This window comes from Poecilia latipinna, unplaced genomic scaffold (genome assembly GCF_001443285.1).
Source record: "Poecilia latipinna isolate Pla-1442-1.1 unplaced genomic scaffold, P_latipinna-1.0 Scaffold137, whole genome shotgun sequence".
NCBI classification, from domain to species: domain Eukaryota; kingdom Metazoa; phylum Chordata; class Actinopteri; order Cyprinodontiformes; family Poeciliidae; genus Poecilia; species Poecilia latipinna.
In genome coordinates, this window is record NW_015112753.1 from 168,012 (window position 1) to 190,502 (window position 22,491).

Sequence of the window (22,491 nt, forward strand, 5' to 3'; positions counted from 1 at the left end):
CTCACAATCGCAGATTCGAGTCTGAGAATCCGAGTTCTTCAGAAATGTTCCAGTTATGTGTCCCATGTTACTCATTTTTATAAATGAGAAAACTCTGTGTTTTGCACACATTCATTGTGGGGTAAACCAGTGGTGGTGACTGAGTCTTACAGAAACTTGAGGAAGATAGTTTGGACTTTTACACCCTTAATTTGCTTTCTGGAAAAAGAATATAATTCACCCCATTTCCACCACAGAGTAGAGAGGCAGGAAACCCTAACCCTAATCCTGTAGTGAGTTTATTATACCGAGAATCCTGTTGGAGGGATCTGCGTCTTGTCCCAGTGGTCTGGCACAGGAGAAAAGATTGCTGCAGGCCTTCTGCAGGGATAGATGGTGAGGATGAGTTTCATGTTGAACCATTTTAAAACATTGAGATCACATTCACAAGCAGAGGACTAACACAAAGCTGCTTTAGGTCACTTTCCTCAACCTACCTCACTTTCTTGGTTCGGACATCAGCAGCAGACACAAACAGAGGACGTCTGCTCACAAGCCTCTTAGTACGGTAGTGCTTATTTGTTTGAATCATGTCTGAAGGGAAGAAAGACATATTAACTGAGGTTGTATTTATTTGTTGTTTGAACCCATTTAAAATGTCAAAGTTTTGTGTTTTACCCTGGAAACTAAGAGAATAAGACTGGGAGCCAGCAGAGAACTCCACTTCGCTCTCATTGTCCAGAAACTTCTGCTCCAGAGTTTGACTTCTGATGTCTGATGATTTCCCTCCGGCGCTCTGCAACACAATGTTGGTGGTTCTGACTCAGAACATGGAGAAAAATATCAGAAGATACAGCTAGCAAGAAATTTCACAACACAAGTAATTTGATGTCTGGGTTAGAACGAGACCCTGACAATAAAAATGACCTTCCATTGGTGCCGTGCTACCACCATGTCTGACCACAGGGATGGACGGTGATGTGAAGCAGTAGTTTTCTGCCACACACACACAGGAAGCTTCTGTATACTTTGATTTTGGCTCTGACCAGAGAATCTCATTCAACTTGTTTGCTGTATTTCCTATAAGGCCAGAGGTAGGGCTTCCTGCAGCTTTCTTGAATCAAATTAACAGACATGGACACTTCTGAAACAGATTTTTTATTTATTTTTTTTTGCCTTCTGATTTTGAGCACAAAATGAGCAAAATCTTGATATAACACAAGTATTTAGAAATCATATAAAAACTTCATGTACTCACATCTGAACCGTACAGGTTCCACTTTCCAAACTCGTCCTGCCAGTACCAGAGCCACTCTGTGGTGTGAATGAAGGTCGGCTCAACCAAAGAGTTCACCGTAGTGAGCCGCCGCACTTTGTTCCCTCCTCGAGTCATGGTGTCAAAATGAACAGGCGGACTGCCGCTGCTGCAAACACAAAGCAATGCTTTAGTGAATTTACAGAAGATGCAATAAATGTTATAGTTGTTAAACTCATCACCATCATTGTGGGAGTTCTTCAGTGTAGATGATGTCTGTTTCATATTTTGAGGGGTTTTGTTCAAATTAAATTTTAAATGCTACAATTATTTCCCATAGAAAAGCTGTGCAAAACTAAAAACTATTTAATATAAAAAAGGCAATCTAAACATATTTATATGCCTTTTGCTTAACTTTACAGGCCAGCCACAACAATTATGAAGATAACTTTAATGGAATGTAAGCTGCCGAAAAAGAAAAATGTTGAAATTTCTGGGCTACTGTACAATACATAAATATCCAACAAAAATAATAACCGTCCACTAGTGACCAACCAACCACATGAACCAATTTTGGATATTTTGAACATAAAAGAAATGAGGGATTGAAGCATCAATGTTCTGTTGAGCTACTGCAGCTTATTATACTGAAACAGTAAATGTGAATCTCTGGCAAATGATTAGCATTTCATAGGTTGATAAATATAGCTAAAATGGAAAAAGTGGAATTCAGAAAAATAGGAAAAGTAGAATTTGGGAAAAATAAAAAATAAAATGGAATAAGGAAAACAACACAACAATTTCACAGGGCCATAGTTCCAAAGTGCTGCTTCACTGCAGAGAACAAACGGCACACTTCCTACTCCCTGCAGCTCTTCCCATTCTCGATCATTCAAAGAAAAGGCTTCTGAAGCTCCAGGTGGCTGTATTGCATTGATCAATCAAAGGAATAAATCTTGATCAGGGTTTGCTCAGAATTCTGCAGAAGGAACCATGTAGTTACAGGTTCCCCAAGACAACCGATGGCAGCTGCCACCACACCGAGGGAGAAAGAAGCATGGCAGCCGACGATCGTTTGAAAGCTAACATTTGCTAACCAAAAAACACACTGTTAGCCACAACAGCTAACGGCTCTCAACACAAACACAACCTAAGTTCCCAAGAGACAAAGTTCATCTAGTAACTAGTAACGTGTTGACAACCCAGTAAGAAGACTTTGCTAGCAGACAGTCAACACCACAGTTAAAGAAAGCCTTTTTTACACACTTAAAAAAGGCAATTTGTCAAGAAACCTGCATGGAGCCCTCAGTTTTTTCTTTCTGTGACGGCTCAGAAGGTGGTTTAAGTCCGTTAGAGCAGAATACCTGTACGTGTTGCTGGGATCGCAGTATTCCTTTTCAATTGCCTCGTTATCAGGCAAGGCGTTCCACTGGCCTCCTTCCTGGACCTGCCATCTGTACGGCATCTTGTCGTGAGCTTTAAAACATTTGTCTGAAAAAAAAAAATAAATTAAATGACAAATGTTTTAAAGAGCCAAAACAAGGAAAGCAAACAGGTACTATGGGGAATGACAGGCAATCACGTACCATCATGCTTACAGTGGCCTTTAATGAAGTACATGCATATCTCGGTTTTATCTAGTAAAAATGAAAAAAAAAACAACAAAACAACAAAATTAGGTTTTTTTTTCACTTCTTTTGATGAATTATTTCTTCCCATTCTATAGTTTGTGTATTTACCTTTGACATTTTTGTTTTTTTGTCTGCCTTTCTGCTCATCTGCTCCATTTCCCTCTTGGCCACCAGCTGCACCAATCGGGTTTCCCCTCATAGCCCTACCAGATCCCCCCCTCATATGGAGCCTCAACGCTTCTCTATTTGCGTAAGCGGACTTCAAGCACTGAATGATGCTGTCGGGCACCATCTTATTATGCAGGCTTTTTATTGGCTGAGGAGCAAAAAAGTCGTGGGCTCTGGAGCAGCTGCAGCTTTGGGTCAGGTACTTCTGGCAGATGTGGAGTCTTTCACAATCTACGCCGCTCGTACACCGGCCAAATACTCCATCACCGTTATTGTAATCAAAACATATCTGAGGAAAACAGAGGAAAATGTTCAATTACAGTGCAATCAAGTGTAATCGTTGTTGTTTCTGATGTGAAACTTCATGAGGTGAGAATGTAAAAACGTTGGTGGACTTACAGCAGGCAGCATGGAGTTGTCGCTCTGCAGCAGCAGCGTACACAGCTCCGCCCTGCTCAGGCCCTCCAGCTCATGTTCTATCAGCAGCCTTTGGTTGTAGTCAGAGTTCAGAACATGGGGGAAACTGCAGCCTCTTCTGTTGGGGAAGAATACACAGTTTTTCATGACAGATTAAACTCTTGTTCAGAAAGCAGAGCTGGGCCAAGAAAAAAAAAAGAAAGAGTAAGATCCTTTTAGAATTTTTAAAATATTTTTTTGTAAATGTCGCATCATTCCCAGTGGGATGCAGGGTTATAAATATGATGAGTCCTTGTGACACACTTGTCACATTGGCTTCAAACATTAGTTGTTGGGATATTACCTAACACCAATAATCTGTTGGTACATATATTTACTTTGCTCAGTTTTCTCATATTTCATTTTTGTATTTACAGAAATACCATACCGTTTCTTTTTACTAAAGGTCCGCCGATTGCAGTTTTCTGGTTGATCGTGGATTTCCGATCTTTAAAAAGCCCGACCTGCCGATTCCAGTTTTGGCCGATGTTGAATTTTTAGTCTGAAATATTTGTTAATATAGCAATAAAATAGTTGCGTTGACAACTGTGGGCTGACTAACTTCAAACAAGCAGATATGACCTTGTGGGTGGGTCAGTCATTATTCCACTATGTTTTCAGTTCCTGTTTTTTACAGGTAGAGCATTTTGGCTGAATAAAAACGGTTTAGAAGTAAATTCAGAGGTTAAGACATATTCCTGCCAATGAAACGGTGAACCATTTATAAGATTTGCGTTTTGATAGCAATAAAACCCATGTTGAATTTTGTCATAAGACTTGTTTTGAGCCCTAACTTTATAAATGTTTAATGTAAACTGAAGATTTTAGAATTTAACAGCTTCATTGTTTTTCATCTACTTACCCTACATAATATTGGTAACATTAAAAAAATATAGCTCCTTATACAAAAACATGCTAACTCTAAAAAGGTAAAACACAATGTGATTTTGTCAACAGTACAAGTTATGCGTCATTTATCGGACTTATCAGAAGCTAGCAAAGAAAAACAAAAAACGAATGATTAGTTGATTTTTGTTTCAACGGTCATTCAAATACAAGTAGATTCGTGTATTTTGCTGGTGTAAGTCAGAATATTACAAAAATTCACCACTTTGTCATTTTGTCTTTTCTATTAAAGTTGATATTTAAATAAATATAAAAAGAAATTGAAGCTAATATAAATTGCTACAACTAATGTCTATGATGTTTAGTATGCACAAAATATATATCATCAGGATATGATTAGATGTATTTTTGTGATTAGAACCAAAACATACATGGAATTTATGCCCAATTCTAATTTTTGGGCTTATATTAGGAGCTAGCTTTGTTTTAGAAAAACACCATGGAATAACGTCACTTTGCTACTTTAAATTTAAATCACTGTCAAAAACTTTTCAAGCCTGTATTTCGCAATTCTAGTTGAATTCTGAGATCATAATGCCATGTCTCTTATGTCCGTTTATTTATTTATTAGCTTACTGAAAATCCGAACGTCACAAGATCAAGGTATCTTTCTCCGCAGCACGTGAACGCACCATGGGTAATCAACGAAGACAACAAATAAAAAGGTAGCGTTTAGTTAGCTGTGACAGCTTCCGTTTTAACTGAATATGGTTATAGCTTGAAAAAAAAAAAGGGTTTACAACCATAAGGCCACCAAGTTATTTACCTTTGTAGGAAGTGACAGGAGCCGGTGTAGAGAAAGTTTTTACACAGGTGTAGCCCCCCGCAGGACCCCGGGCAGCCTTTCTTCCTGCACAGTCTCAGGCTGGTCCTGGCCACCACTCTCTGTTGCCCATTGCTGGAACACAAGGCAAACTTGCTTTGGTTGGAAATCACCTCGCTCGTGGACTGCCCTGGGAAAAGGTTGAACATCAACTCTTCAGCATCAACTGCTCCTTGATTAGCGCAGATGAACTTTAATATTTTAGCCTCCATGGCTCCTCGGCGGCTCTTCAAATGGCCTTTTCGCCCAGACTGCAGCTGTGGTTGCGGGGTGACTCTGGTAGGAGAGTATAAAATGCTCTGTGTTGTTTGGAAACCGAAACTGAACTATATTTAGACAGGCGTCACTCCGTAATGCTGCAGTTTGCCACTTGAGGGCGTTATTGTGCAGAATGATTTTTTACAGGGATTCAAGGTTTCGAGAAAGCGATCCTGTGCTTCAAAAGAGAATTATGTGGACAAGATATAGGGATAGCAAAAAATATAAAGTGGAAATTATCCAGTCACAGAGTATCATATTGTTTCATACTTCTTTAAGCTAAAAAGGAGAAAATGATGTTTATAACTCCCTCCCTCTATTGTTTAGAAAAAAACTCAGACGTTGTGAGGAATGTTTTTAAAAGGAGCTTTTCATTGTGTCTGTATCCAATAATTGTGAACCAATAATTGTTGATTTTAGTTATTCTCTTTGAGGCCAAATATTTTTCTTCATTTTTGATATTGCCTGTCATGAATGCTGGCCAGACTAAGAGATTTTTGTCATGACAAGAATAGTTAGTGAAATAAAGATACAATATTAGCAGTCGTAGAATTACAACAAAGTCGTCTTTATAAGAAACATTGATAGTTATCAAGATCTGACGAAACCAGCTCGTGATGTTTGTGATTGTCTCTTCGAAATAGTCATTTCCACACTGACGTAGTACTGCTGCTCATCGTAAGGAATATATAGCTTTTCCTTCAACTTCAAAACTAATGGCTACCTTGTGTTGGTGTGTCACATAAAAAAACCCAATAAAATACACAGACGTTTGTTATGATGTGAAAACACTCCAGAGGTGTTTATACCTGTACATTCACCCACCAGTTCTGGTTCCTCTCATCCTCAAGTTTGTTGGTGAATATGGAAACTCAGAAGCAAGCAGCTGGTAATAGAAAACTTTATTTTGATAAGACACAATCACATAATTACAATTTTGATTTTTAAGAGGAACAGATGAATTTACTGGCTTATGAAAGGCAACTTTGGCTTAACATTTATTGTTCCGCTTTCATATAATTTTATTAAAATTAACAAAATGAATATGAAAAAAAAATACACCAACAACAATTAGAAGATTTAGAGAGCCAATAAAAACTTCACAGCTAAGAAATAGCAAAAAATAAGTTTGGAATAAAAACAGATGCTGTAAGTTAACAGGGCTCTTAACGGAGCACTTTTTACTTGGGGGGCTGGAGGGGCATGGGGAGAGGGGAGTTCTCAATGTGGAAAAAGAATCTCCGCAATTGGGTATATTGAATGATTGAATGAGTGCAATAATGTGTCATGCCACAGGAGGCGCTGATGAGCACACCGATTCCTTTTTCGGAGCTCGGTCTCATTTCAATAACCTAATCAACATCTGATGGAATGTATTGTTCAACATGTAGAGAAACTGCTCTAGGGAAGAACTTTAAAGTTTACATTTTTGTTTTGTTTTGCAGTTTATTCACATCTAAAAGCATTTAAATGATTAGTGTAACAGCAACACAACATTTGGCAGAAACACCTGAGCGATTCTCTCCTTTCATTTTAAACTTATCGTGCCAAATCATTAATTTGTCCCACCTTGAATCAGACAAATTAATGTTTGGTATTTTTTAAAAAGACACGTGGTTTTATCACCCTCTAGTGGCTGCTAGAAGATAATTTAAAAGAAAAATAAAAGTTTTTATCGGTTAATAAGCAGTGGCTGATGACAGATCAATGTAGTGTCTATCAATACTACACACCACACCAACCATTGATATTGTTAATGTGATGCGGCTATCTGCTCCCTGAATACATGACGTACAGTATTAAACGTGCTAAGTTAGGGCGGTTAGAAACCACCTTGTTGTTCCTGGTGTGTCTCAGTCAAATCAGTGCAAGAATTCTGGACTTGTCTGATCTGATTCATTAGGTGCTCCTCCTACATTAAAGTAGTAAGAGTCCATTTTCTCAAAGAAAAATCGTTGGTGGTTGTCGTTCACGCGGGAACGAGCTTTGAGAATGCTCTGCTTTCGTTCTTGTTTCAGCTTTTTGTCCACAAAGGAATGGATTATTAACATCTAGAAACACCCATCAGAATGAAAAACATTGTGAAATGCCACTCTTGTGTTTATTATGTAGCAATCCAAAACGAAATGTTTTCAAATCGATTGGAATAGCTCCATGGCGCAAACTTTATGCGCTTGGTCCATGTCGCCTTCTGGTGTTTACTGCTACATTTGTTTTATCGCAGCAGCATTACAGCGCCATATACAACTTTGGTATTGGTAATGTAGCCTATTTGTAGTGTTTTTGTCCGGATAAAAATGTGTAAAAAAACAAAAAAAGATGTCTTCATGAGCATCTTTTTAGAAACCTCAAATAGCTTTGGAGTCGACTGGATGAGATTCCATCGCTATATCACTCTTGAATTCACTGTTTAGCCTTAAATAGCCCACTGGAGTTGAAATGCAAACACCAGTGGTGACAGTTAGTTGTGTTTTTGTGGGACTGATGGATGGATGCCCTTCACGTACAAATTATATGTCACAATTAAAGACCGGCAGTCCAGCCTTCTGTGGCTGTGAGCGTCAGCTAACAGAATCATTTAAATACGACTTACTGCCTAAAGAAAACACTGCCGTTTCTCTGAGTTGGCCTGTCAATGAAAACTAAAGCACTAAATGAAAAATCACTGCAATAGGTCATTTAAAATGAAAACATTTCAAATATTTCCATTAAACTGTCAACTTTGCCTTTGCATGCATTTCTATTTATCCTTCTGTTTTTGGATTATTTCCTACATATGGGTGGAATATTTTTTAAGCTTATCAAAAACTATCATTTCCCCTTCTGATCTGACATATTTTTTTGTGCTAATGTTTAAATAAAAAAACTTCACTGAACTCTCTTATCCGTTACGACCTTTTTCCATTTCATAGCTGTGCTTAGGCTATAACACAGGAATCATTTTTTTTGGTCGGCTTTGAGGGGGACGGTGGGGAAGACAAGGTGCGTTGGGAATCATATCTGGTTTGGTACAGTGAAGAGGTTGTACTGGGTTGATACGATGATGAACGGGTTAGCGTCGCACTGGGTTGATATGATGAAGAGATGGTTTGATTCGACGCGGTAGTGGGTTGATATGACGATGAACTGGTTTGTTTTGACACTGTGGTGGGTTGATATGATGAAGAGATGGTTTGATTCGACGCCATAGTGGATGGATACAATGATGAACTGGTTAGATATGATGCCGCACCGTATTGATGTGATGAAGAGATGGTTTGTTTCGATGCCGTATTGGGTTGATACACCGGCGGCTTAGGGGCAATAACTGGTTTTGGTTGCTGTGCTGATGTACTACTAAGTCTGTCAACTAGTGGGTGTGTGGTCTTGTAACTCAGCAGGTACTCAGGATAGATCTGGTGCTTCTCAAAGACAACAAAAATGGAAGGATTTGCGATGTCGTTGACACAGCTGTCGTAGAAGTTTATGTCTCCACCGTCTTTGGACGGAGGTCGGACGTAGCTGGAGTCCCCTCTTGTGTAGCTCCCCACCAGGACTCGAGACACAAACATGGTTTTGACATCAGAGTCACCAGTGTAGCTGTGGGAGTATTTAGCGTCCCGAGCAAAGTAGCTTCCTGTGATTGGAAGCAAAAAGATAAGTGAGAAGAGAATATATTTTAATGGCATCTTCTCTGGTCAGACAGTATCACGTCAACCTTCCACTAATATAAAAATTCCCAGACACTCTAAAATGTCATGTGTAAAATTTTTTTAGGGCACTGTAGATGCCCTGAACCATCATCTTTAACCCACCTTTGCCATAAGCTGTTCCATTAACTCCACAGATCCTCCAGTCAAAGTTGTTGAGACAAATGGCGTCGATGTGTTTCGAGTCAGTCCCATGAAAAAGTTGCTTTTCTTCCACCTCACGTCCTCTGTTGTTGTTCTTCATCTGAGTCTTTTGCCTTTAGGTAGAAATGTTGCAAAGGAATGTCCTTTAAAAACATGTTTACAGATCTAACATACTAAGCTAATGTTGCCGAGCTTCACCTCAAAGCTAAATGTTGATATAATGTAGTTACTAGAGGATAAGTATTAAAAGGTTCCTTTAAAAAAAAACAAAAAAAAAACATCAGTACAAAACCACCCCAGTTTTTAACTTGGTCCATAGCATACATACCACTGAAAGACTTCCCAGAGCGCCTTGTTCTGAATCCTCTCTATCTTGATAATATCGAAGCCTCTCAAGGTTGTTCGAAAAAGTGCTTCAAGCTTTTGAAATTCATCCGAAGTGAGCGGGACGGCAACTCTCTACAATACACAGAAGCAGGAAAGTTCACAGTGGCAGTCACCAGGACAAGTTCAAATCTTTGGATGAAGTAGATATATTAGCCAACTTTAAGTCAATATGATTAACATAGAAGGTGTACAGAGGTCAGAGCAGAAATAGGATCGTCTAAAGCCACAAATGCAAAAAGCAAATCAAGACGAAACAGAATTTAAAAACTATGTGGAATCTCCTTCTAGCAAAGGAAAAAAGTCTTTTAACAGTATTTGCATAGTATTGTAAAAGTGTGAACCGTCATGTACTTCCACATCTAGGTAACATTTTCTTTTTTGCAAAATTTTGACTTCAGTCTACTTTGTTTAAAACTCCTGCCACAATTTATCTTCTTACCATGCGTGTTAGCACATGGAACATATATTGTGCAAGTTCAAACTTAAGAAAATCAAGTGGACTTTTAGGAACAAAGTCTGGTCATACCTTTCACGTACATCAGAAAGTTCTGAAGTTCTTAATATGAGAAGTGCATGTATATTCAGATCAAGGGTGTGAAACAGTGTTCAACAGAGTCAGGACTGAGTTTGCTTCTGCTTTGGCCTTCTGGAAATTCAATTTTAATATCCTTTGAGTGCCAAGTTGTTTTAAATAAATATTAACCAAACGAATCAAAGTAGTCATGCTGTCATTTTCAAGCATCCAGGATCTTGAGTTCAGAGAACCTTCATCAGTGCAGACTACGTTTGCATAGTGCTGCATGAGATCAAAGAATATTATTGTGGTAAAAAGTACTGCACACACATAATGTGAAAACATTGTAATTCACACACTTGACAACCTGACCATTCCTTATTGAGGCCACAAACACACCATTTTACTGTAGGCAAATGGAGATACCAAATGTGGAATCCCTATTCTGATAGGATGCTGGATAAAGATTTATATTACAGAAAACAAAAACAAGTCACAAATATGACACAAATCTATTTTATTTACCAAAACAACAGTCTAGCTTTGTAAGATATACAGCAAAAACATAAAATGACACTGTCACACCTCTTTTATAGATGCAAGTTTATAAAAAGAAAAGCATTTTGTTTGCTTTGACGTTTTCTGTGTCAAAATAGTAAATGTATATATAATTTGATACAGAACAAAAGAAAAAGCACAGATACATTTTATGCTAAGTTGTGCTGCATTCAATGCATTTCTGAAATCTTCTGTAATCCCAGTCATCACTTCAACTTTATATCGACTCATATCTCTGTTCTGTTTGCACTGGCCATCAAATCCATCGTTGCACTGGAGTCACAAAGCAAATAGCACTAATGATATGGAGATGGTGCAGGTTTCTATCTCTATGGCTTTAGTTGCTTCTTATTAGCCTTTTTTTTTTTTTAGGAACAAAACAGCTGTGAACAGTGGAAAGAATTGTTTTTATTTTTGCTCATACAGTCAATGTAAAATGCTTTGGCTAAAGTAAAAGTAAACAATTAAACCGATAGTTTGTTTAAAGTACAGAATGAAAGTAGCAATGGATGACGCTCACAGTGAGCTCTAGGTCCAGATAAAGAAAAACCTAACAAGTTCCTAAAACCAGTAGGAACATCTCACCGCATAGACTAATACAATCAGACTAGTGTTCCTAAACAAAGTAATGCGCTTTCATGCACACAGATAGCAGATTCTAAATAAAATCATAACAAACGGTCCCTTCAACTAAGTCCCACTACATTGCCAATGCATATTGTAAAAACATAAGAGTTGTGTTTCAAATCACAAACAAGATTATATGAAAAATGTACTTCATTTATTTGTAGATTTCAGAACATCAGACTATTTACACAGCAAAAACCTTCTCAGATATTCCTGCCCTCTTCAGGAATGTGTCACAGTTGCTTCATGTCCTGCATCACAACTACCACTGTTGTGTATTTGATATTCAATGTGAACTCTGTGTCTCAAAAAGCGCTACCGTTGGAGAATCTGATGCCTTCTTCACCAACGTTCCTTGTTACTTTCATCCTCTTATGCTCAATTCTGGTGTTGCTAAAGAGTGTTGGTAACATTAGAAGAAATTTGGATGGATGCACAAAATTCTCATTTACCAGTTCTGAATCACTTACACGATTATTGCATTAAATTGAATCATGAATTGCAAGTAAAATATGTCAAATATTTCACAATAATCTTATTATTTTTTTTACTAGAAATTCCAATGCGTTTTGTGTAATCAGACCATCTACAACACACCTTTCTGAAACTGGATCCAAACCACAGATGCTTCATTAAGAGAGCAGGAAATGATAGCCTGGCCTTCCTGCACAATTCTCATCTCCTGTCAGTATTCTGTCTGGGATTTCTCCCACTGAGCTGAATTTCTCTGGTAGAATTTGTACTGGACCAATCAGCGAGCAGAATGAGGATCTCTGAAAGATGACATAGATTTTCTGCACTGCTTCAGAAACGTATTCTGCCTGTAGTTTTAGTGATGGCAGCGGAGGAAGTGAACAAAGTTGTTCAGTCCGTGTTGCCCACATTTACAAATATTGAATTAACATTAACAGCCATCTTGTTTGGATTGGCACTTCTCTCTTCACAGTGGAGGATGACGGTTTACAGTGCAGGGAATTTCCAATTAGATTCATATCATTGAACTGGAGCATTACATATGTCATGGACAAACGTTAGCGGTGTCGTACAATTTAAAACCTCAACAGAGTCAACATCTCCAGGATGCAATTGTTTCTCAATAGCCACGACCTTCTGGACAAAGCAAAGTGTTGAACAAGGAGCTGGTTTTTATCAGGTTATGGAAATGGTAACAACTTGTAAAACAAAGTGGCTTAAATGTCACTAATGCCACCCAAGTTTTAGCTTAGATTATTGTGCTGATTTTGACTCTTACTTTTGAGAACCCTTATCTTAGTGAGGTAAGCTATTGTTATGACTGACTTTTTTAAAGACTCAAGGAAGATAATTTGGCCCTCTACACCACTGTACCTCAATCTTGAAAAAAGAAAACGTTCACCTAATCCCATTTCCCACAAGTCAGAGTGGAGAGGCAAGAAACCCAAACCCTGTGAGTTTATTATACCGAGAATCCTGTTGGAGGGATCTGCGTCTTGTCCCAGTGGTCTGGCACAGGAGAAGAGCTTCCTGCAGGCCTTCTGCAGGGATAGATGGTGAGGATGAGTTTCATGTTGACTTAGTTGAACCATTTTAAAACATGGAGAGCACATTCAGAACAAGAGGACTGATGAAGAACACTGCTTTTCCTCAACCTACCTCACTTTCTTGGTTCGGACATCAGCGGCAGAGACGAACAGAGGACGTCTGCTCACAAGCCTCTTAGTACCATAATGCCTATTTGTTTGAATCATGTCTGAAGGGAATAAAGGCATATTAATTGAGGTTGTATTTATTTGTTGTTTGAACCCATTTAAAATGTCAAAGTTTTGTGTTTTACCCTGGAAACTAAGAGAATAAGACTGGGAGCCAGCAGAGAACTCCACTTCGCTCTCATTGTCCAGAAACTTCTGCTCCAGAGTTTCACTTCTGATGTCTGATGATTTCCTTCCAGCGTTCTGCAACACAATGTTTGTGAGAATCATATTAGCCCTGATCTTCTCCACCAACATCGGCTTCATTTAATTCCATGATTACATAAAACTGGATTAATACAGACTAATGTAAAGATGGACTTTTCTAGCCAATTAGATCATTTGTTTTTTTAAGGCAGTTTATAGAGGTGTATACAAATAATTGTTTTAGATGTAATTTGTAAATTAATACAGGAAATGACTGATGTGCACCTATGTTTAAAAAGAAGGACATATTATCAGTTAAGTCAAAAATAGTGGCAAGGAATTCTATATGAGATTAATTCTGCTGATTACTCAAAAGGTTTGCAGTGACAGGAATCATGTACTTTGTGATTTTTTTTCCCTGTCCCTGAAAGCACCAGCACTGGCCATTTTTAGCCTGGATCACCTCAGCTGGCTCTACTTGCCGAGTCAACGTGTCACTGTGCGTATCGTCAATACGCACTCTGCTGACACATTGGCTTTTTCCTTGTTTATCTGCTGTTGGCCAAACCAGATATACGTGTAGGAAGTGCTGTTCATGTTTTTATGACGTGGCATTGCTGAGGGCAGAGACTATAAACTTTGATTAGGTCATGTGTCCTCAACATGAACATAAGTTCTCGGACATTAGGACTGATCTGCAGTATTCCTGGGGCTCACAGTTAAATCAGCTACATTTAACATTTTTTTGGTGTTATTGATTTCATTTAGTGAGTTCAGGAGTTTGACCAACATTAAAAAACAATGACTCTAGTTGCTTGTTGTCCCCCAAGTCTTGTGACTGATTCAGATGCAAACCTTAGCCTTGACTGCTTCTAGTTTGTTTGCTCTTCAAGCAACTCTCCCAAACAAACCATATCTATTCAATATTTTTAAAACTTACCATCATGAACTTTAACATTTAAGATGCTAACTCAGGCAGATATATGGGTTCTTGCAGTTTCTCAGGGATCCTCCAAGCTCTGAGCTTTGGGTTGGATGAGAGGTAAAATGTTTTCCTACTTGTGAACAATTTATGCTGACTGAGAACAATGAATTATGATTTGTAATAATACTTCCTATATTGTTGCGTGGCAACATTTGCTTCTGTATGGTTACTGCTGTTATGTTGCCACCCCAGTGTTGTGTTAACCCACCTACATCCTCCAGACCAGCAAACTGCCAAGACCTTTACTTTTGCATTTGGCGGATGCTTTTCCTTTTTTGAAAGTAGCTATGCGTTTTTTATGACTGAACTGACAAGCATGGATACTTTCAAAACTAACTTTTCTCAATTCTAATTTTGAGCACAAAATGTGTTTAGATGTTACACTAGGACTTCATGTACTCACATCTGAACCGTACAGGTTCCACTTTCCAAACTCGTCCTGCCAGTACCAGAGCCACTCTGTGGTGTGAATGAAGGTCGGCTCAACCAAAGAGTTCACCGTAGTGAGCCGCCGCACTTTGTTCCCTCCTCGAGTCATGGTGTCAAAATGAACAGGCGGACTGCCGCTGCTGCAAACACAAAGCAATGCTTTAGTGAATTTAGAGGAAATGCACACATTTTATATTAGTTTTATATTTTGAGCGCATTTGTCCATATTTATTTTAAATGCTGCAATCCTTTTCCAAATAATAGTTGTGCAAAACATAATATTTCACATACCATGCTAAATTGTAGTTATGCTAAAGCATAACTACAATTTTAGCATAACTAATGGTTCAGCATAAATTCCATTTTAGCATGCCTTTTGGTTTAGCATAACTATTAATTTAGCATGAATTCCTTTTTAGCATAGCTTCTGCTGTGGTTTTTGTTGTCAAATTGTGGCTTTTGCATTTTGTTGATCCTTTTGGGCCACCATAAATACATAAATAAATAACTGACAACAACAATAATAACTACTCAATGACTGACCCTGGCCTTAGAATTCAATATGGCTGCCCACCAGGGCTATGTAATTTTTCTACCATGTTTGGACGGAGAAAGTTTTATTTTTAGTTAATAAAGTCACAGAAATGGATAGTAACATTTTCCCACACAAAGAAAAATGTTCCAAATTGGACAATAAAGTATCTAACCTCTTATTAAAAAAGAGAGTGAATGCTGTTTTATATGCAGCTCTGATGTTATTTTGAAATTGCTGGCTTGCGGGGATGGTACAACTTGGGAGAACCAGGAATCCCCAAACTGTGTATTAAATAATGTTTAATCACTGCAGATAATTCCAGCACTGATGTTACTAGTTTATACCTTGCTTGTTTTAGAAAAATGTATTTTTTGAGTGTTTTCATAAAAAGATCATAAAATAATGAAGAAAATGTAGGTGTTTTTAGACTTCATCAATAGAATAAAGTTCAGATTCTTTGAACAGAAACATTTTCTTTTTGGAGTCAAGCAAACAAGAAGCTCCATAGATAACTTTAAAAACGTTAGCAGCTAGCTGTTTACCAGTTTTTTCCACTCTACCAAGGAATCAAAATATTGTCATAGCAATGATTTATGGAAGGCAAAGGCTTCTTAAATGCTTTAGTAACTTGTAACATGTAGTCAATCCAATAAAAGAACTTTGCTAGGCGATTATCAAAACAACAGGTCAACTGGAGAGCTTCTTTGTCTCTTACTGCTAAATAATAGTCTCAAACAGGATGTGAAGCTGAAACCACTAAAACTATGATTTGGGGCTCATAGCATCAGCTTAAATTTAATTCACCAAGAGAAGTCACATGCTGACACAGACTTCACTTTATCGAGAAATATCACGGCATTGTCATATTGTAAGATATAGTTACAGACTTAAAAACGATGATTTGTCAAGAAACTTGCATGAAACCAAATAAAAACAGCAATTTTTTTCCTTTCTGCAACAGCTGAGAAGGTGGTTTATGCCCGATAGAGCAGAATACCTGTACGTGTTGCTGGGATCGCAGTATTCCTTTTCAATTGCCTCGTTATCAGGCAAGGCGTTCCACTGGCCTCCTTCCTGGACCTGCCATCTGTACGGCATCTTGTCGTGAGCTTTAAAACATTTGTCTGAAAAAAACAACCATGAATGAGAACATCTGAGGCAAAACAAGGACAGGAAGCAGGTACCATGTGGAATGATGGGCAGTAACTTACCATCATGCTTGCAGTAGCCTTTAATGAAGTACATGCATATCTCAGTTTTATCTAGTAAAAATAAAATAAAAAACTAAATTAACTTCGGCCTAGCTCTTTGAGACATTATTTTTCCCTATTCTATGGTTTGTGTATTTACCTTTGACAGGTTTGTTTTTTTGTCTGCCTTTCTGGTCATCTGCTCCATTTCCCTCTTGGCCACCAGCTGCACCAATCATTTCATCGACGGCAGACGTTCTTCGGAGCCCTGGTTGGTTGCCGCCTCTCCCTTTATTCGCTGAAGTCCGATTGCGACTTCGACTGCGCTTTTTCCTCATATTGCTGCTCGCCTCGGAGTCGTCAGCGGCGGCAGAGACGTCACTGTTTGACGAATTAAAACTTGGCGGGGGACTCTTGCTTTGGCTGCACAGGTTCAAGCCACTGAACTCACCCCAGATGTCACCAAAGGAAGTGCTTCGTAGCTGCGTGATGTCGTTACCTGCATTTCCGCGGCCCCCTCTGCTTCCCCTGGTTCCTCTGAACCCCCTGTAGATGGTTCTCCCTCTCCCTCTCCCTCGGTTCCACTGCCTCTGCTCTGTACTCAAACCACAGTCACTTCTTGAATCGAAATCGCAGCCAGCACCAGAGACGTCACTGCTAGATGACCAGAAATCTCCTTGCTCACTCTTGGTTTCAAAACATCCTTGTCCAGTGACCGTAGCCCACCAATCAAGGTCTCCCACGAGGTCACTATGGGTGGCTGTTTCTTGCTGTCTGGAGTTTCCTCTGTTCCCCCTGCTGCCCCTCATACCTCTACCTCTGGGCCCCCGGTTGCCCCTATTTCCACCTCTCCCTCTGTTGCCCGGCCTGCGACCTGAATTTGGCCCATGGTTGGAGCCGTCGTTGCCCCTGTGACCCCTACCAGCTCCGCCTCTGTCATAGTACCTCAACGCTTCTCGATTTGCGTAAACGGACTTCAATGAGCGGAGCATGTCGTCGGGCACCATCTTATCGTGCAGGACCTTCTTTGGCTGAAAAGCAGTAAAGTCGTGGGCTCTGGAGCAGCTGCAGCTTTGGGTCAGGTACTTCTGGCAGATGTGGAGTCTTTCACAATCTACGCCGCTCGTACACCGGCCAAATACTCCATCACCGTTATTGTAATCATGACATATCTGGGGGAAAACAGAAGAAAACGGTCAAATACGGTGCGATCGAGTGTAATCGTTGTTGTTTCTGATGTGAAACTTCAAGAGGTGAGAATGTAAAAACGTTGGTGGACTTACAGCAGGCAGCATGGAGTTGTCGCTCTGCAGCAGCAGCGTACACAGCTCCGCCCTGCTCAGGCCCTCCAGCTCATGTTCTATCAGCAGCCTTTGGTTGTAGTCAGAGTTCAAAACGTGGGGGAAACTGCAGCCTTTTCTGTTGGGGAAGAATACATAAAGATTCATGACCAATTTAAAAAGACGTGTTTATCAATTTTAAAGCAATTTTTGTACACGCTGCATGACTCCCAGTAAGGATGCACTGTTACAAACATTTTGGCCAATAACTTTAACCAATATTAATATTACTGTAATGGCTGATAACCAATATTGTTTAGGTTCTATAAATGTCTCTAACCTCATGGTAACACAAAAAGTGACCACGACACTTTTTGTGCTTCAGTTAAAAACTCCACATTCCTACGTTTTGGGGTGAAATGGTTCCTCAAATAACTCTGGTACCTCGATTACTAAAAATTCTCGAGGCAAATTATCTGTCTGACAAGTTGAAGATATGTCAACTGGAAATGTAGGATTGTCTGGTACTGTTCTGAACTGGTTCACGTCCTTTTTGACAAACCGGAAGCATTTTGTTTATGTTCATAATCCTAAAGCTGAGTAAAGAAATATCACTTATGGGGTTCCTCAAGGCTCTATTAACGGGCCTCTTTCATTCAACATCTGTCAAACCAATCTGAGATGATGGGATTTATAAATACCTAAATTAAATCACACCTATGTACAACAGTTGCGTTATGTCAGCATTGTCATAATATCTATTATGCCTAAGCATGCCATTTAATATTTCTTTCCATTTATGTTGAATACTAATAAACTCGCCTTTCCTTGTTAGACACAGGTTGTTGGGATATTACTTAACATAAATTGTCTATTGGTTAATGTATTTATTTTATTTCATCTGTGCTCAAATTACTGATACTGTATCTGCATTTCTTGTTATGGGTTTGCTTTTTCACAACACACAGCACTTTAGAGAAGCAAGGAACTTCTTCATACATCTTGAAGGAGGAACTGAATTATTATTCCACATTATTTTCTGCTCTTGCTTTTGAAGGGGAAAAAAATACTACTTTAAACAATGACATACTTGAATTTTGACTGAATAAAAAAAAACTAAAAGAAGGTAAACTATAAAAGAACATATTGTGAAATTTGTGTGGTGATTGTATTAAAACCCATGCAAAATTGTTGACATTAACATTTATGTTTTGGGTCATAACTTTACACATGTTTAATGTAAACTAAAGTCACTTTTACCTTTTAGAATTGTGGGTTTTACGATGCAACTGATTTCTTAATTTTTTGACTTGCATGTTTAAAAGTTGTTTTCCTGAATTAGTTTGTTTATTAATTTTACCAACACACCTCATTTTAATTTTGAATAGGCTTTAGTTAATTGTGGCAACTGTTTATGGGCAGTGATGTCACTGGTGATGAATAAATTTTGCTAGTAAGATAAAATGCCAGAATAAGAAAAATCCGATCAACTTCAATTTTTTGTGCCGTTAAGTTCATATTTTCAATAAATAAAGGAAATTCAAAATGTCAAGCTCATTTATATTTTTGATTATATAAATGGTGTTACACTATATAAAAAAAGATAAGATAAAATGATTACTTGTTTTTCCCTTACTGGTTTGATTAGATCCAAAACACGCCTCGACTTTAACGATACTTCTTTGTCACAGTAGGAGCAGGTAAAGCTAGCTTCGACTGTAGAAAAATAAAACACTTGCGCAAGACGTCACTGTTAACTTTGAGAAAGAAATCACAGTCAAACACGTCATTTCAAAACTCTACTTGAATTATAAGGTCATAATGCAATTTTCTGATGTTTTTCCGTTTACTCGTTAGTCTTTTACCACATCTTATCTTTTACCCCAACACTTGAACGCACCGCGGTTGATAAGGCCTTTGACCAGGCAAACTAATAACTCGGACAACGCCGTTTAGTTAGCTTTGACAGCTCTAGTTTTAACTGAATAAGTAAAGACGTGACAACCATCTCGTTTCCCTTTAAAGCAACCCGAACGTCACCAAGTTATTTACCTTTGTAGGAAGTGACAGGAGCCGGAGAAGAGGAAGTTTTTACACATGTGTAGCCCCTCGCACGTCCCCGGACAGCCTTTCTTCCTGCACAGTCTCAGGCTGGTCCTGGCCACCACTCTCTGTTGCCCATTGCTGGAACACAAGGCAAACTTGCTTTGGTTGGAAATCACCTCAGTCGTGGACTCCCCTGGGAAAAGGTTGTACATCAACTCTTCGGCATCAGCTGCTCCTTGATTAGCGCAGATGAACTTTAATATTTCAGCCTCCATGGCTCCTTCAGGAGCGCTTCCGCCCTGAAGGCAAGAGGCGACAGCAGCTGTGGTCGAGAAGCCGCTCGGTCCAAGAGGAGAAGGAAATGGTCGGTGTCGTTTCTGCTGATTGGAAACCGAAACTTAACTCTTTTTTTAAGGTAGTACTGCAGTTTGCCACTTGAGGGCGTCATTGTGTAGCATTTTCACAACCTTTCAAGGCCCTTTTGTTTCAAGAGTTTTCCTGTGCTTTAAAAGTAAACTGTGGAGTCGGAAGAGTTAAAGACGACGAAATGTCCTTCGTCTTTAGCCTTAAAAGAAACATTTCCTACCAGAATCTCCTATTTTCCAATCTCCCTCAGTGCCAGATAATACTGACCTCATTCCATCCTAAATACATCCAGCTGTGCTTTTGAATTGAATTTTGCTTAGATTTTTCCTGTTCTTTTTTTTTCTTTTTTTTTTGTAATGATAAAACTCATGGATCTAGTGAGAGTTTCATTTTTAAAGAAGCTTTCTATTGTTTCTGTGCACAAAATTGAGTTCCTGAACTGAAATATGTTTGTTTTAAGAAACTAGTGATAACTTTTATTGAGACTTCACAGTTTTCTTCAAATAGGGTCATTTCGACTCTATTTTAAATGTTGTGAACCATTATTCACAGTGGATTTTGTTGTGTTAAAACCACAAATGTCAATGTACTTTCTGGGATTCATGTTTTTTGGTTTTGTTTTGTTGTTTATTTACACAAACAGTGTTATGTATATTGAGATTTTTTATACTGATATGTTCAAATAAAACCCAGTGCAACAGAACGTACTTTATAAGTAAATACTATGGAAGCATTTAACTGCCAGAGTTAGGAAATAAAAACAGGAAGGGTATCTTAAAACAAGAAACCTTCTAATTCAGACGAGATATAAAACACATAATAACAAGAAATGTTGTTTTAAAAAAGATTTTTGTCTCACTAAACCAAAACATGTGAGAAACATCTTAACAGTAAAATGGAAACACTGTGGGATGTTGTTTTGAGTGGGATGGAGAGTCAGAGGAAAGTTTTTTCAGCCTTAAGAAGTCATTTTCTGTCACAGAAACATATTTTCATATCTTGTTAAAACCACTGTAAAACAAACAGAAATATCCAGACCTTGGAATGGTTAGTAGTCTGCCATTTAATGATGCAGCACAAGCCAAGTAGTGAGTAAACGTTGTTTACTGGTTCTCCTTTTGGACTTTTGTAAATAATTTGTAAAAAGTGTCGTACCTCGTACAACCTGTTTGATGTGTTAGGTTTCTCCAACATAGTGTAAGTGACGTTTGAAAAAATATTTATGAATATTTTCGTGTGGTTGTTGCTCTTTGAACTGCTGGACTGCATCATGCTGTTATCACCATAAAGAACATTTATTGCATTTAAAATACAACTGTAAAAAAATTAAAAATGGACAGGTTAAATTCAATACAAAGACCTGCCCTGATGTATTGTGGGGGAAAAAATTCACAGTGGCGACACCCAATGGAGATGATGGAGTACAGCAGTCCATTCGTTTATTTATATGTTCATCCTTTATCTCACCCCTTTTTAATATCAATGATGTCTGACAACAACATCATAAAATTCTTCATTTTTATGGTGACAGTGGCTCTGTGGGTAGAGTAGTCATCTTGTGATGGGAAGGTTGTAGGTTTGATTCCAGCTTCCTCCTGCCACATTTCAGGCACTTAACCCCCAAATCTACCGATATGAATATCAGTGTGTGCGAATGGGTTAACGTGACTCTGTAAAGTGCTTTGAGTGGTCAAAATGATTGGAAAAGCTTTTTGAAAGTTCAGTCCATTCACCAAATATAATGTGCGTTTCTGATTTGAAGTTGTTCCTCCATACTGTCAGAGGGACAGCAAGTTACATCAATGAAGTGTTCTTCCCTTTACATTGCTTGTTAGGTGTGAAACTGACCAGCCAGAAAAAAAAAAGTTTTTGCACATTTTTCAGTGGCACACAAGTCCAAAAGGTTATTAGTGAAAACCTGCAAATTTGTGGAATTTTTTCATAGAGATTACATCAAATATTCAAAATAAATTGCAACTTGGGAAAGTGCCAAGTCGTAACCCTACTTACCACACTATTGGTTGGTGTTTGCAGAGCAATCGATCCAGGAGCAGCTTTTATTTTGGTATCTTCAGGATCAAACATAAGACAGTGTCCCCTTCTGCGGTAGAGTAAAGATGGTTTCCATTGTGCGGAGCTAGGTCCACCCAGGCGTTTTGCACAGCTAAATGGTTGCCATGGAGATTTAAGGATTTCTCAAACATGCATGAAAGAATCAAGGCAACACTCCAGGTATGACTTTGATGAGGGAATAACATTATAGCATATCAAAGTTAGCTACATGTAAGTGCTTTTAGAGGAGGATCTCAAGTATTCGTAGTATTTAGCTGTTTGTCAGGGCCTGTGAGTACCGTGGGTCTACTATAATGCTAAAAACTATCTTTACATCAT

At 38.6% G+C, this 22,491-nt stretch overlaps 1 protein-coding gene across 2 annotated transcripts in view; it reads right to left on the bottom strand.

The window, feature by feature from the left end:
- Positions 1-20,546, bottom strand: part of LOC106945279 (poly [ADP-ribose] polymerase 12) — a 25,642-nt gene extending 5,096 nt beyond the window's left edge. The window contains exons 1-12 of one of the 2 annotated variants that reach the window (XM_015028842.1): positions 19,741-20,546; positions 17,692-17,827; positions 16,569-17,580; positions 16,430-16,480; positions 16,216-16,342; positions 14,658-14,823; positions 13,209-13,326; positions 13,028-13,124; positions 12,837-12,909; positions 9,638-9,768; positions 9,271-9,422; positions 8,765-9,092 (exon numbers count right to left, since the gene is read on the bottom strand). In XM_015028842.1, the coding sequence (XP_014884328.1) occupies positions 8,765-9,092; positions 9,271-9,422; positions 9,638-9,768; positions 12,837-12,909; positions 13,028-13,124; positions 13,209-13,326; positions 14,658-14,823; positions 16,216-16,342; positions 16,430-16,480; positions 16,569-17,580; positions 17,692-17,827; positions 19,741-20,009 (2,660 nt within the window). In that variant the 5' untranslated portion in view covers positions 20,010-20,546. Of the gene's footprint in view, positions 1-6,363; positions 9,093-9,270; positions 9,423-9,637; positions 9,769-12,836; positions 12,910-13,027; positions 13,125-13,208; positions 13,327-14,657; positions 14,824-16,215; positions 16,343-16,429; positions 16,481-16,568; positions 17,581-17,691; positions 17,828-19,740 lie in introns of those variants that run through there. The other variant, XM_015028841.1, reaches the window with a different exon arrangement.
- Between the last annotated feature and the right edge of the window lie 1,945 nt (positions 20,547-22,491).